Source organism: Eurypyga helias, unplaced genomic scaffold, assembly GCF_000690775.1.
Source record: "Eurypyga helias isolate BGI_N326 unplaced genomic scaffold, ASM69077v1 scaffold5622, whole genome shotgun sequence".
NCBI classification, from domain to species: domain Eukaryota; kingdom Metazoa; phylum Chordata; class Aves; order Eurypygiformes; family Eurypygidae; genus Eurypyga; species Eurypyga helias.
In genome coordinates, this window is record NW_010235169.1 from 6473 (window position 1) to 21415 (window position 14943).

The 14943-nt window shown below is 44.0% G+C and overlaps 1 protein-coding gene across 1 annotated transcript in view; it reads left to right on the forward strand.

The window, feature by feature from the left end:
* The first annotated feature begins 2111 nt into the window (after nt 1-2111).
* The window catches only part of SLC38A1 (solute carrier family 38, member 1), a 27043-nt gene continuing 14211 nt past the window's right edge, over nt 2112-14943 (forward strand). The window contains exons 1-3 of the mRNA XM_010146650.1: nt 2112-2230; nt 9881-9956; nt 10537-10652. Coding sequence (XP_010144952.1) covers nt 2112-2230; nt 9881-9956; nt 10537-10652 — 311 coding nt within the window. The remainder of the gene's footprint in view (nt 2231-9880; nt 9957-10536; nt 10653-14943) is intronic.

Genomic DNA, 14943 nt, shown 5'->3' on the forward strand with positions numbered 1-14943 from the left:
TGCTAATTTCAGCACCTGCTTTTCAGACACTTAATGGGGAATTTATTAAGCACAGGCAACGTCAAGGCAGTTTGGAAAATCCTCCTGGGGGACCGTGATGCAAAACAGCACCCAAAGGGAAAGCTGCTCTGCTCCAGTCTTAGACGAACCTGTACAGGGGGTTTTAAATGCCAGGGGATACAGATCTCCGTACAGAGGTAGTCAGGTCTATTAAGGAATTGTTTATTTTAGGAACTCATGGTCACAAGAAGCAGGCTCGGTCCTTGCCACCTCAGCAGTTGACGTCTCCTGCGGCTTTATCCTTTTATAAAAAGATCATGCTTCTCTTCCAAAACAGGTAGACTATTTTATCCCCGCAGCCTCCAAGAAGACTGTTCCAGAATGTCACTGCTAGAACCACCCCCTGCTTGCCGGTCTGCATTTATTTATCAGCAGCCTAAATCCTTTTTTTTTTCCCTCTTTTTTTGTGCTATTGTGCCAACATTTTAATACCCAAGCGGTTACTCCCCTGGTATCTGTAGTGGAAATCTCCTCTGCAGAGGAGTTGTAAAGGACCCAGCTCACATCCCACCCACACCCCCCCCGCCATTCTTACACCGGGCTGTACCAGGCCCCGTCTGCCACCGTAACCACGTGTTTAGCTGCTCCTTCAGCAGGCAAGATCAGATCCAACTGTGAGCCTTGAGGCTCGCCTTTATACTTCGCACCTGAGATTTGGACAGTTTGGGCTCTTGAGGAAATGTGAAGAGCACATGTAAACTTCAAGATAAAATTAGATTTCTGAGAAAGTATTTACAGGGAAAAAAAACCAGCGCTCATTTGCAAAGCCCTTTTCTGTGTGGTGGGGATGTGGTATAAACCAGAAGTATTGGGTCCTGTGAACTTAAATTTGAAACAGGCGGTTGTCATAACTGAACTATGTCCTCCTGCCTCGACACAGTGCCCTGCAAGAGCTGGGGATGCTCCTGCTTCTTTGGTTGCATGAGAGCAGTTTGATGGTTTTGAGGTAGCCCTGAGAATTTGAAAATATTCGCAAATTAATCTGGCATCAGCACATTCACCACGTACCCCAGGGTGAATCCTTGTTTGGCAATACTGCAGAAAATTCATTCACAAAACGGGAGTTGGGAGCATTGTGGTGCAGGAGCTTGTTTGTGAATAACATCCTGTTGCTTCAGCACTACGCTGGAGTTGTAGCTCAGCTGAGAGTGGTTGGACTCCAGAAAATATTGGTCTTTCAGCTGATTTGCATTGCTGATGAGGAAATACGTCACTAGCAGACTTGTCTGATCTGCCTTTGGTGTTATTGTGGTTTTAAGCACGTCTGTCAGAGGAGAGATCACCTGACCTCTAGATAATAACTGCTTGACACAAGATAGACATTACTCTTTCTTCATATGATACATGAGCTTTTGGTTTTGTCTGTTTCTGTCCTTGTTCACAGTAAGTTTAACCATACACAAAGCATCCTCTGCAGATCCTCTTTACCAAAAACCTTAACATATTCAAACAACTGGAACACAAGTATTAGTAGAACAGAGTACTGGGACAATTCTGTCCCCCTGTTCCACCCACTTAGCAACAGCTTGGACACAAGATATTTTATATTTTTAAATAAGAGGCAACATGGAAAATACACAGAAGATGAACACCGAATATCGAAATGAGGCTTGGACAAGCAAATGATTTTTATTCCTTAATTTGTAGGTGGTTAATCTTTTTTCCTGAAACAAATAGGATTCGTTTGCTCACCAGTTTATAAATACAAGTACTGTATTCAGCAGCTGCTTGCGGGACCGAGTAAATTTGTAAGGTTAGTGAAGTTGATCTCATTAAGGCGTATAAGGTTACTACTGTTCTGCAATGCATTTAGGTTATAACCTGAGGTCCTTCTAACAATACAAAATTGGTCGGTAAGGATGGTCCCTCTTGTCCAGGTTTCACAGGTTTCTTCTGATGATACTGTCTGCTTGATGCTGATATACATCTTGGGGTTTTTTTCTTGTGTTTTATTTAGGTTGGTGACACTGTGGCTGCAGTTTACTCACGAGATACCAACCAAACACTAATATTTGGAAAAACACTTGGATACGTACAGTTCCTTACCCAGGATGCCTTTCAAAGCTGGATTAGAACTGACTGAATTGCAGAATATGACTGTCCCTGAAGATGATAACATCAGCAATGATTCAAATGATTTCACAGAGGTGGAAAATGGCCAGATAAATAGGTGAGTATTTTTCCACTGACGCTGCCTGTACTAAGAAACACACTGTTTAAAAACAGCATTCTAATTTTCAGTATATGTCTTGAATTATTCATTACCAAGTCATGCTCCATTTGAAGATGTAATTTGAATTTCATATGTGACATCTGTTGGGCATAGGCTGCAACAGCAGATAAAGCAAACAGAGTGGCAATTTATTCATCGTTTCAAATCTTTCAAATTAGTCTAATAAAATGCACAAACATATAATGTAGCGAAAAGCCAACATTTTGAAATACCTGCTTGCATACAGCAAAGAAGTAATAATAATTAATATGATTAGACCAATGGCATAATTTGGGGCAAATCACTTTGATGACCATTAATCTCTGATATGACAATTTTAGCCTGCCTGGGCACCTCCATGCACCCAAACTCCTGGGGATTTACAGCTGGTGCTGTTGGCAGCAAGTGTAGTTCTGGTCCACATTCACAGTTCGGAAAAGGTAAACTGGGCAGTGGCTGTCGCTCCCTGAAGCAAGGATGGTGAGAAGCTGATAAAGGGACATGTGCCTAACTCGTGTCAATTTAAAAAATGTGTCTATTTATCAACATTGGTGACAATCATTATGTTTGTTTAAATTAGGCTCTAGGATTTTCCTATAAGTTGTACAGTCATTTCAAGGAGCAACCTGTTCCACCTGAGAGCGGTTTTTCGGGCCTTCCTACCAGCCTCCAACGAGGGTTGGGCCATCCTGTTTACAGCAAAGACCTGATGATGGACCCTGTTTGGGTTTTGTGAGCCGTAAAACAAGGAGCTGTTTTTTGATCAAACTTCCTGTTCAAATATTGCCAACCGAGATGGAGCATGCCGGCTGGCTGCTGCCTGTGTGGGGATCCAGCCCTGCCCAGCGCTGATCTGGCAGCACATCATCCTACTTCTCCACTGCTGGACTGCTGCTGTGGTCTCTCAAACCCTCTTCTCTTGTCCTTTCTTCTTTTTGGCAGCACCTTCTCTGGCTACCCAGAGAAACTCACTTTTTTAGTGTAAAAAAACAAAATTAAGAGCTGTTTTTTCCCAAGAGTCACGTGGCTCCCGCGGCCGTGTGGGTGGACACAGGGACAAGCTCCCAGTGTTCACCACACCGTGCAGGTAGGAAGCACAGCCAGCCAGCCATACCCTGGGACGTAGTGGGGGGCACTGGCTGTTGGCATGGGCGTGCCCCTTGGTAAGAGGGTGCCTGCCGGCCTGCCCCCCCCCACCCCGCCCTTGCTTGCCTGGCGGTGCCCTTGGAGAGAGGGTGCCCTGCCGGCCCGCCCCCTCCCACCCCGCCCTTGCTTGCCTGGGGAAGTCCAGGGCGATCGCCAGCTGTACCGTGCAGCAGTGTGACCACAGCGCAGCTGCGCTGATGAAGATTAGAGCTGGTCAGGAATTTTCTGATGCAACTGCTGTGATGGAAAGTGCCAAAAAGAAATGCAAACCACTTCTGTTAAAAAAAAAAAAAAAGCGAGAGCAAGAAAAAAAGCCCCTCCAACTTTGCCAAAACAATTCCAGTATGAACCTGCTTGCTTGCCTGCTGGCTCGCTCCATAAGGCGAGGAGCTCAGGGGCTGACAGTGGTAAATCCACTCCCTGGAGCCTGCTGAGAATTTATATCCTTGAGAGGAGGAGCGGCTGCACTGTGCTGGCTGTGCCTCCCCAGCGCTTTGGCTTGTGCCACCAGTAACTGTTATGGGAAAAAACCCTGTTAGCGCCTCATCTTTGGGCGAATGTTTATGGAGGGTGGGGAAGGAGCCATGATCCTCAGCGTATGTTCCTGATCCTTCAGCCGTCAGGATGTGCTTTGTGGAGTTAGGGCATAGTAAGCGTGGCGAGGTCTGGGTCAGATCCAGACTGCCTGCAAAGGGAAGTAGAAAAGTGGGGTGAGGAAAGAGCGTCAGAGACTCAGAGGCAGAATTTCTGGTGACTCTTCTGGCTCTTAGGGCAGATGAACATAACCCACACTTTTCCATTGCCTTCTGGATAACTTTTTCCCCCTGCAGTGCATCACTTGATTGTAGCATGTAGCCCATTACGGTTGTATATTACCCCTCTGCCGGGATGCTCACAGGATAGCTACTTACTCATGCATCCTCTACACGAGTATTTTTCCCTGTGTATCCCAGGGTGTTCATTTTTCCCTCCATGTCTAAACCAAGAGTTTCTTGTGCTGACTACGGCTTCCAGCTCAGCAGCACGTTGGCACTGTGCAAGCACCTCTGTGATTTCTATGATTCTATTCTATGTGCCGACACGAGTGATGGGCAGGCAGGACGACCCTGCTCTGTACCCCGCACGAAACCCATCCTGAAGGGATGTGGTTATTCCATTTCTGTGACTGTTTTGGCAAATGCCCTGCCTCCGTGGAATAAGAGGTTAATGAGCTTACGGAAGAAATAATTTTGTGCTGCCTGGCACGCGGTGTGAGGCCTTGTGAAACTCCAAAGTCTATCAAAACCAGTGGGACTTTTTCTGTTGATTTCACTTGAGCTTTAGATTAGATCTGTAATTTCCAACTCACTTTCTTCTGTTGTTTCAACCTGGTGGTTTTGCACTCTGTATTTCATTTCAAACTTTGGTTTTTTCTCCCAATGCATAATTTTTCAAGCTCAATGTGGAGCAGAGTTTTGAAGGATCTTCTGGAGAAGGTTACCTCAGGGAGAAGCTGATTCCAGGTCTAGGTTTAAACACAAGCTATTTCTTGACTTTGGAAAAGAATTCTCTAGTTTCCTTTGGATTCCCAGCCTTTTATGGGCCTAAATCTGCATTTATATATGCAGTTGTATGCAGGGAGGGGATGTTGTTTGGAAGGGGCTATGTTGGGAGGGTGTTTTCCTTGTATGCGGATGTGGAATTTCTTCTGAAAATGTCAATAAAGAGACTTGCATCAAATCCAGACATGGATTTGGTGACTTTCAACCTTGTACCCTGGCTATAAGACTTTGCCATCTCCCCACATAGCTGTAAACCTGTATTTAGATGACCTACTCCTTATCTGTAACCACGACAATGCTTGGAGGAAGCTGCTGGCTGAATGCGTGTCTTAATTTACAGCTACTACTAAGGTGTCAGCACCCCTCGTTCAGTTAACGAGACTGTGAGTAGCTACACCCAGAACTGCTCCAAGTTCCGTAGTGTAAGCCAGACCAAGGCTTCTTCTGCATTTCTTGTTCCTGCCTGCCCTGGAAATCTTTGCCATAGATAGCTGCCTAAGGATGAAGTTGTGTCATCTTGGCAAAACTAGCTTTCCTTAACAAATGTTTAATGCATTGACAAAATCACTTTAATTTAATTATGCTTAAACATATCTGAGATGGCTAAATGGTTTTTGGCTAACTCTGCTTAGCCAAAATGGTTAGCTTGAGGATATCACCCTAATCAAACATTTCTCATTTAAGTCCTTATATAAATTAAATTTGGAAACCATAGTTAAACATGGTCCTTTTAAAACCACTTTATCAATAAGACTAAGTTTCTACTTTGCACTAAATCAGACCAGGAAAAGAATTAGATGGAGAGTTTCTTTCCAAGCCAGCCATGAGGCTTCATGCATTTCGAGGATGAGCTGAATATTTTTTGGCCAGGATATTCTACTAACGTATCTGAACAGTTTTGCATAAGCTGCTCAGGAAAGCAGGACCATATAAGAACAGGTCATGTCTTTTAATGATGAGTAAAGTGACAACAAACAGTGCAAATGGATTTCATGTTTGTCAGGGAGTCACAAGGCTTTGATGGCACAGACAGTCCAACTGCACATTCCCTCAACACCTGTCACAGTGGCTTCCAGTCTTGGGAGGGCTGGGAGGGGCTGGAGGAAACAGTCGTTTCACTTGATTCGTGTCATATTTATAAAGGTCAAATATACAACATTCTGTGACAATGAATAGCTCGTTTTCTTTGCACATCTATTCAGCAGAGCAGATGCATGTCACGGTTTAACTAGAAATTCCAGTATTCCAACATATGTTCCCTTTCATATGCTGAAGGGGGGAAAAAATCACCCTGAAATTAAAAAAAAAAAAAAAAAGTTTATAAAAAGCAAAATCTTGGGAAAATTTGTTTCTGTTTAATCCATAGGATTACCTTCCCCTTACTTTTTTTTTTTTTTTTTAATTTGAATTCAGCAATACATTCCATTTATGGAAAACCTAGGCTGTCATATGGTACACCTGTACCACCTACCGAGCATGGTCCCGAGGCAACCTTCTCGCCTGGGCTTGCCAGTTAAACTGCCGTTGCCTGCAATAGTCAATGCAGCACAGCCCCTGGATCAGGTGGACCCCACATCCCCCAACACTGCATCGCGGCTGAGCTTTGTGGGTACACTGCCCTGGGGCTAGGAAGCACCCCGTAACAAAGCTAGGCACAATGCTATGTACCTCATAGACGTGATTTGAGAGCCTGGTGGTTACATTCCCCTGTCTGGCTTTGTCCTCCTGTACACATGACGCAGCACAAACGGAGACTTATGTGCAGTGTGACATGGTAAGTGTGGGGTGGGTGAAAAGCCCAACTTGTAATAGGAGATGAGAGGCTGGACAACAAGCCTAGTCCAATTTGATATAGGACTAACTCAAAAAGAAAGTACTTGGGATCAATTCATCAAATCAGACTAGTATTCTAGTCTCATCCAGAAGGAAGTAATTGGTTTGTTGGCCGCAGAAGATACCAGTTCTGTAGAAGCTGTTTACTCTGTGAAAAGTATTCCAACGGAAAGTCCCACGGCCGCTTTGTATTCAAGCAATATTACTCAAGAGTTGGCTTATCATGTGTTAGATCTTTAACAATAATTTTCATTGAACTGTAATGCCAGGTGGCTATAATAATAATATCTACAAATGTGTTAGTTTTGTCATTATTAAGGGGGACTGTCTGCAGAGGGGTGAGGAGAAGTGGGGGGAGCAGTCTAGTTACTCCTATTATAACTCTGACAAAATCTAAAATGACACATGATCTCCATAAATGACAGAAGAAAGCAAAGTCCACAGATGTTCCCAGCAGCACTTACAAATCCAAAAGAGACAAAACTCTTCTCTGTGCTCCTGCCTGTACAAATTGCCTGCAGGGTGTTTCAGGAGAGAGGTGGAATGTCTTTTTTCAAACCGTTCCCACTCTGCTGCTTGCGCTCAAGAGATGAGCTTTAAACAGATGTGAAAAAAGCACACGCTCTGAATCAGGTTGAGGTTTTATTCCGTGAGGATGAAATACTTACACGGTGAGCTTTGGAAAGTTAATTTGGGATCGGTCTATCTTAGAAGTGGTTGCTTTTCACTTCTTAAAACAGTGGGGGAGGTTCAGCCATCTATTCCGACTGTGCTAGGGCTGATAAACCTGGCATGCTGTATTTTGCAGCAAATTAGTTGCTGAACTTAGTAGTTTAAAAAAAACAGGAGCAGACTATAGTTGTTTTTTTACTGATATAAAGGAGTCAAAGCAGACTAATGGGTAGGAGTCAAGGTTGCAACAAAACCAGTAAAAATAATACATGTTTTGCCAACTATGCCCAAATTTTAGGGATAAACTCCAAATGTATGTAGTACACAAAATGTTAAAGACACAGAGACTGCTGTGTCAGCTGTGGAAGCCAAGTCAGCAGCATTACAACTACATGATTCTGGCATACCCTTACAAGCTGCGCTAGCATATACAGCTAGTAATTGGGCCACAACTGGGATAGCATGGAAGTTTGATAGAGCTCCGTCTTCATGAGTTCACGGTTATATTACCAACCCTGAATACCTTTGGATGTACTCAAATGATGCACAGTGTTGAGTCACAGTTGGAACTCTACATCCTTGGCCAGTAGATGTTCCCAGCTGTGGGAAAGAACCGGCAGCACTGCTGTCTGTGCCTAGCGTAATTGCTTGTCTGCTTTAATTTAAGAAAAGCCACCTTAATTTACGTGCAGCAAAAAGGGACTCTGACACTTGGTGGCAGCCCCTGGATAGGTAGGGAACACGTACGATGGCTGATGCATTAGCCAGTGCAGCCTAACCAACTGTGGATTAACAAAGATGCCAGCGACTTAATTGTGCATAAACCTTCAAAAGATGAAAAGCTGAAAGAATGCTTTATATAAACTAAAGCGTTTGCTGAAGAGAGGATCTGGGAGAAAATAACATATCCAAATCAGGAGTGTCGTAAATCCCAAGGATACCGACACAGCCACAGAGGCAAATCTTGTTCTGGTGACGGTTAAGTTCCTAAATGTGGATTATCAAGTACGCAGAACAAGTAAAAGGTGCAGAAAAGGAAAAGCTGTTTATTCTGTCTTTCCCTGCACAGAAGTGTCTAATTTTGCAGTATGGTGTATTCAGTATTAAGTTTTGAAAGACACTTAGATGAAAATCCGGTAGCCCAGAACGGTGCCCCAACAGCATATCACCCAGTTCAGGATGGTCCAAGCAGTGCTGGCTGTCTGCAGCACCTTCTCCTCTCAGCTCCAGCCATGCTGACCCTACGATGGCGATTTAGGGTTTCACAGGATGCCGCAGTGTCACCCAACACTGAGGGGACAGACAGGGTCTTCTAGGGATCATTGGCAGAATGATGACAGCACTAGATTGTAGTTAGAATTAAAGCTTTATTTTCTTAACAGGATATTATGATTGGTACAGAACAGAATGGTACAGAACAGAATCTATTATTAGAACAGCACAGGATTTCTGCAAGCAGAATCAATGTAGTACAATCTAAAAGTAGCGTAATACAGAATTTATAATACAGTGTAACTTGTGATTTCTAATCACATGGAGCCTCTGCAGATCAGATTAAATCTTAACACATGGTTTGCGGTATTCAGTGTAACAATCATTATCTAGACTCGAAAATCAAATAAAAGAATACAAGTCACCCCCTCAATCCTTGGAGGAAGATGAGGACAGTGGGGGCATCCCTGCCCACCTTGGGGTCTCACTGTCCAGCAGTATTTCTGATCCAAGTTCCCCACGTAGGACTTTTAACTGCTTGATCTTGCAGACAGTGCTCTGGGTTCTGTGGGACTCCCTCCCCTGTGAGGGATCATCACCACCCGCCTGGTGGGATGGGAGCCTGGCACCTTCAAGGCTGGCAAGGAGGGAAGTAATCGGGTTGGCGCCCAGGAGTCTTGAGGCCAATAAGGAGGGGGAAGAAGAAATCTGTTTGGTTTGTCTACTGGGTTCACAGGACCTTCAGGGCCTGATAATGAGGGAAAAGGAATGAATACACAACCCACTCCCTCACAGAGAAGGGCTGCTTGCCTTACAGAATGGCATTAGTTATGCTAATGGGTCAGGAGCAGGTGGTACCAGTCACTGCAGGACACCTGGAGAAGCATTGCCTCTTAGTGTCTGTGCAAACAATTTACTTTCCCATCCACAGAATCGGTGCTGCTACTTTATTAAATCTCCTAAAAGACCATTCTGTACATATACATGTTTATTCTGATCTCGTGCTAGTGTTACCTTTATTGATGCCCAGTGTCTGCTTGTGTCAGTGAAGCACAACCTGGCTCATTAAATAGTTATATGTTTGACCTCTTTTCACATACAGTTTTTGTACATTGTGTATTTCGTGATCATGTGCTGCTCATGGAATTAATGTGTTCGCATTTTCTAAATGCTTGCCGGAAATAAATCCTCTGACTTCTTTCAGCAAGTTTATTTCGGATCGAGAAAGCAGAAGAAGTCTCACAAACAGCCACCTGGAGAAGAAGAAATGTGATGAATATGTAAGTCTCTTGCTGGTTTTTTTACCTGTCAAAATGAACTATACAGTGTGTATATGAAGGGTCTTTAGACATGGTCTTCAGAAGTGCTGGACACAAAGAATTATAACTGAAATTCAGGTTCCAGTAGGAACTGCCTCTGCTCAGCACATAAAAACTCCCACAGAAACAAAAACAAAACCCCCAAGCATTTTGGTCACATTGAGGCAAGGGAATCCCTCCGGCCTGTGTTGGGCAGGAAGTTCCGGTGGTTCCTTATGGTCTTAAAATATATAAATCGTGCACCTAAGAGGTTTCACAGGCAGAGTGACAGATGGGGTTTAAAATTCAAGGCATATTGTGGGTTGTGTATTGTGTGTACCGGTTACGTCAGTTTACCAAGTCTGTAGGACAGCGATCATCGTGTAGCTGTGACAGGATTCGGTGACATTTTTTTCCTTTTTTGAACCAATTTTTATTAAAAAGTTTTCAGAGAAGTAGTGACTTAGATCTGATATGTCGCAAAACGTGGAGTTTGAAGCACAGATGCATTTCCCTGCTCCGTTCCAAGCTGTTGCTGACACATCTGTCTTTATTTCTGCAGATCCCAGGAACTACTTCATTGGGGATGTCTGTTTTCAACCTCAGCAACGCAATTATGGGCAGTGGGATTTTGGGTCTCGCTTTTGCTTTGGCCAACACAGGAATTCTCCTTTTTCTGTAAGTATTTGTGTGGTGTGTAGCTGATCTCCGTGCAGTTTCACTGCGATTAAAGAATGTATGATCTGCCAGCAAGCGGGGAGATTCATAGTCCGTCTGTAATCAAGTACAGCATTCAAGCCTGAAAATGTTAGCTACAAGTTTTGATCTTTTTTTTTTTCAGTCATTTTTTGCCACTCTTTGTAAGGCTAGTGCAAGTTAAGTCTGTGTTATTACTACTGACCTGAGCCTAGCTAGGGATTTTCCTATCATCCACAAGCCACACATACATTGGAAATATTCAGTGGTAAGAGTTGCAGTGGGATAGGACCTAGTTCTTACTTGAGTTACAGGATCTCCAGAGCTTTCATCAAAGCATGGTGCAATGACTACTTTTTATTTAACCAGGAAAAAGAATAGTTATATTCCTTTATACCTTACATATAATATTTTCATCTCACTCCCACAGTTTCTTCAGTTTCTTACGTGTAAGTCCTTGCGAGCCAACATAAATATAGCCAACATTTTAGTATAAAAAAGGAGTTGAGGTAGAGTACTTAACTCCAGCAAAAAAAAGAGGGATTTTGTAAAGGAGAATTTTATAGTTTAAAAATGAAATGGTGCCAGTGAATGAGTAAGACACAGTGTTATTCTGGATCACAGTAAGAGACGTTTCATTGTGAAACATTGTTAAGAAATCAGTTGGGAATTGTGTGCAGATTTCAGTGATAAATGTTCATTGAGGGAAGAAATACAGTAATTTGCGATCTTTGAGAACTGTTCAGCGTGGCTGTTGAGTTTACAGATTACTCTAAAGAGGTGTTGTTTCTTAAATGTCAAATCTGAAAATCTAGAACTTTTTTTATTTCTTAAGTTTTGGGGAAATACATAATATGAGCTCTGTATGTAGCAGAAGGGATGGCTGAAGTGGTACGTATAGCCATCTGCTCTGGGGTTTTGTGCCAGGATAGCTACATCCATGCTGTTAGCTTACAATTTGCTGTGGTTGAGTAATACCTAGGAATAATCCAAGGAGTTAATCCATTTACATTAAGAATGTAGTGTCTCATAGTTGTGTTGTCACTAAGCTAGGCTATAAACTATCTGGACTCTAATTTAGGTCTTTCTTTTGCAGAAGGATTGAGTTTATTTTATTTTTGCTGGGTTTTCTACCCAGTACTGTAACTTGCGTGTGATACTCCACTCATTTCTCTGACAAGCACACCTCTGAGCGCACAGGCTGGTGTTGGCAAAAACTGTTATAACCAGAAGAAAAAATAAAAAAGTTACGTCTCTTCAGTCTCGTTAACTCTTCTGTGACTATAGCGTCTCAGACAAGGAGCACCCTCAATTTCTCCTTATTGCTCCAGCTTTCTACAACCTCATCCTCTTCTCATTCTTTCAGCAGTTTTTCATGAGAGTTAAATGAAATGTGAAATGTGTTTGCTCTAAAGAATGTAAAAAGGCAGTTTCTTTTAAGTAAGGTGGATCAGGCCAGTGGTGTGAACACCAGAAAAATGTCTAACGGTGTGTGATGGTGACTGGGCCTATCGCAGCCCAAGTAGTGAGTGTGCAAATCTGCACATCGTATGAAAACCTGCCAAACCTGAATGTAGAGATTTTATACAGTAAGTAACAGCATTATTCTCTACAGAATTAACTGTGTGTATTTTAAAGTGGATAATGAGTTTTGTTAGCTTTATAATGCCTTAGATCTGATGGCGTGGAGATAGACCAGCCCTCTGAGATCAGAGCTAAGGAAGCTAGCAGGACCCAACTGACCAGGCTAGCAGACCTTTCCCCTTTAAAGCCTGGAGATACAGATCCGAATGTGGTGTCTGCAGTTGAGCCTGAAAGTTGAACTGCTTTAAATGTTCTTTACCGTGCAATAATCTCAGAGTTAAAACTAGTCCGTTAGTGTTGGATGTTTTTTCTCACAGTCTCATTCAGCACATTTTTCCCATAAATGTATAGTTCTGCTGTCACTATCACAGGTAGATCTTAGAACCATTTCTGCTTTACAAGTGATTGAAGAGTCCTTTTTGCACATAAGAAAGCACTTACATCCATTGCTGTTGAGTAGCACAGTTCTGGAAAGTTTCTAGGTTGCTTTATCCAGTGTTGGCATGCACCATCCCTGAAAAGCAGCAAGAAGAGGCGGAAAAATTAGAGGAGCATTTTCAGCACTCACAAAGCAGACCCAGCCTGATTTCCACTCTCACAACTTACTGGCTCCTGCAGCGTGAAGTGCGTGCTGCCATGCACACCTGGATCAGTTCAGATCCTATATTCCTGTTGTAAGACATGCAAAATAAACATGGCAATGAGTAACTTAGTGCCACAGCTACGTGTCATGCTTTCTAGGCAAAACAACTGAGGTAGGAACTTGGAGGAACTTAATCCCGGTGTTGCTGGTGACTACAGCCTAGACCAAAAAAACAGCATCCTTTCCTGCAAAAAGGGAGAAAACCTTGCTGCAGGAAGATGGCACGAAAAGCTTGGGATGTTAGAATTGGGCCAGGACACCTAGGGATGGCAGGGCCACTTGTCACTGCTTGTGGTTTCATCCTGGAGAGCCAGGACCAGAGTGATGGATCAGGTTTCAGAGACATACGGGCCAGCCAAATGCAAGGTGCTTTCAGCCTGCATTTAGCTCGGCAGTGTACATGATCCTAAAAACCCCTCTGAGGCACAGGGTCCTGTTAGGTGAGACTGCTACTGAAGTTTCACCCTGCTTTCTGCAGCCACTTCTGCTAGGGTTGGCAGGAAGCAGTCATAGAATGGTTTGGGTTGGACAGGACCAACCCCTTGTCTAGTTCCAACCTCCCAGCCATGGGTAGGAACACCTTCCACTAGACCAGGTTGCTCCAGAGGTATAGCCAGGCTGGCAGGCTGTCCTGCTGGGAGGCCATACGGTGACAATCCCCATGCTCCACCACGTGCTTCTGCACACCATATCTTAAGAGCTGTTCTCAGCAACAGGGCAAGTGACTGCACGAGCCCTCATGGGTCCTCTCGCCCAAAGGCCTGGAGTCCGCGGGGGGCTGGGGACAGCTCGTGTTTCAGCTGACCCAGTGATGTGGCAGCCAGGAGCAAACAGCAGTGGCATCACAGGAACAGTTTGTTCTTCCCAGCACTGGATCAGTCCACTGCCCTAAACTGTTTATTCTGGATTTACTGGGGGGAGACAACTTGCATGTGCAGGCTGCTTGCATAGCTGCCAGTGCTTCTTTAAAAGCAGGCAAAGTCAGAAGTGGAGGAGTGCCTTTGGGACTGCAGCGCGAGCTCCCCTGCTTCTGTTTTGAATTTGTGCAGAGAGAGTGGCATGGACATTTTCATTCCTTTCCAAGGGGTGGTTCTGGCATGAATATCCCTGTCTGTACCACAGTCCTAACACAAACAAGTTTTTCATACAGCACTAATGAAAATGCCAAGTGTCTCTGTAAAGAACCCTATGGGGAGCTAAGGACAGCAAATCAGATAAATACCTGGCTGCTTGGGAGTGTTATTTTTACCGCTGTAAAGGCCCCATGAGCTCAGTGCTGAAAAATGGGAGCTTTTAATATTAAAATAAATGTGATGCTGGTGCTGGAGCCATTTGGGCCTGGGAGTGAGTCAGCCCGGCGGCTGAGCCTGGGGGGCGGCTGTGAGTGCCATGCCTCCAGGCAGACAGGGGTGTAGCAGCTCTGCAGGGAACACGGGCAGGAGCAGGGCTTAGCAAACCTCTAAAAAATGGAGAAGAGTGACCTCAGCCAGTACAATCTCCCTTCCCTTTTCCACCTCCCAGAGGAGCAACACCCTTCGGGCTTTACAAAAAGTGTGTTGTTACTGTCAACCATCATCCTCCGTTGGCAAAAGAGCTGTTCCTCCTACCACCTCTCTATGTCTCTTCCTGCTCCTCTGTCCCCAAGAAACCTGCGGGTCATTGTTTGGTGCAAAAGTATTTCTAGTCTAAATTAATAAAAAAAGGGGAGGGAGGAGGCTTCTCATCCTATTCTTTTTATGTATTCCTATGAAAAAGATGTGTTGCTGCCTATCTCTGACAGCTGCTTGTTTTCTGTGAAATTTTAGGCTTGTTTTTCTTGGTGTCCTGAGGGTAGTTGTCATAATAAAGAGAGGAATTGCCAGCAGATTGTCTGAGTGCTCTTCGCACACATCGTGAAAACATCATCAGGTCTTTGTGTGTCAGGGTGTTGGAGGGGAAGGCACACATGGTGCTTGGCTTAAAGACATAAAGCAATGAGCAAATGTGTTTTCATGCACTTAGCTCCCGGCACTGACAAATTATCATTTGTGCCAGCAAGTTCCCTAC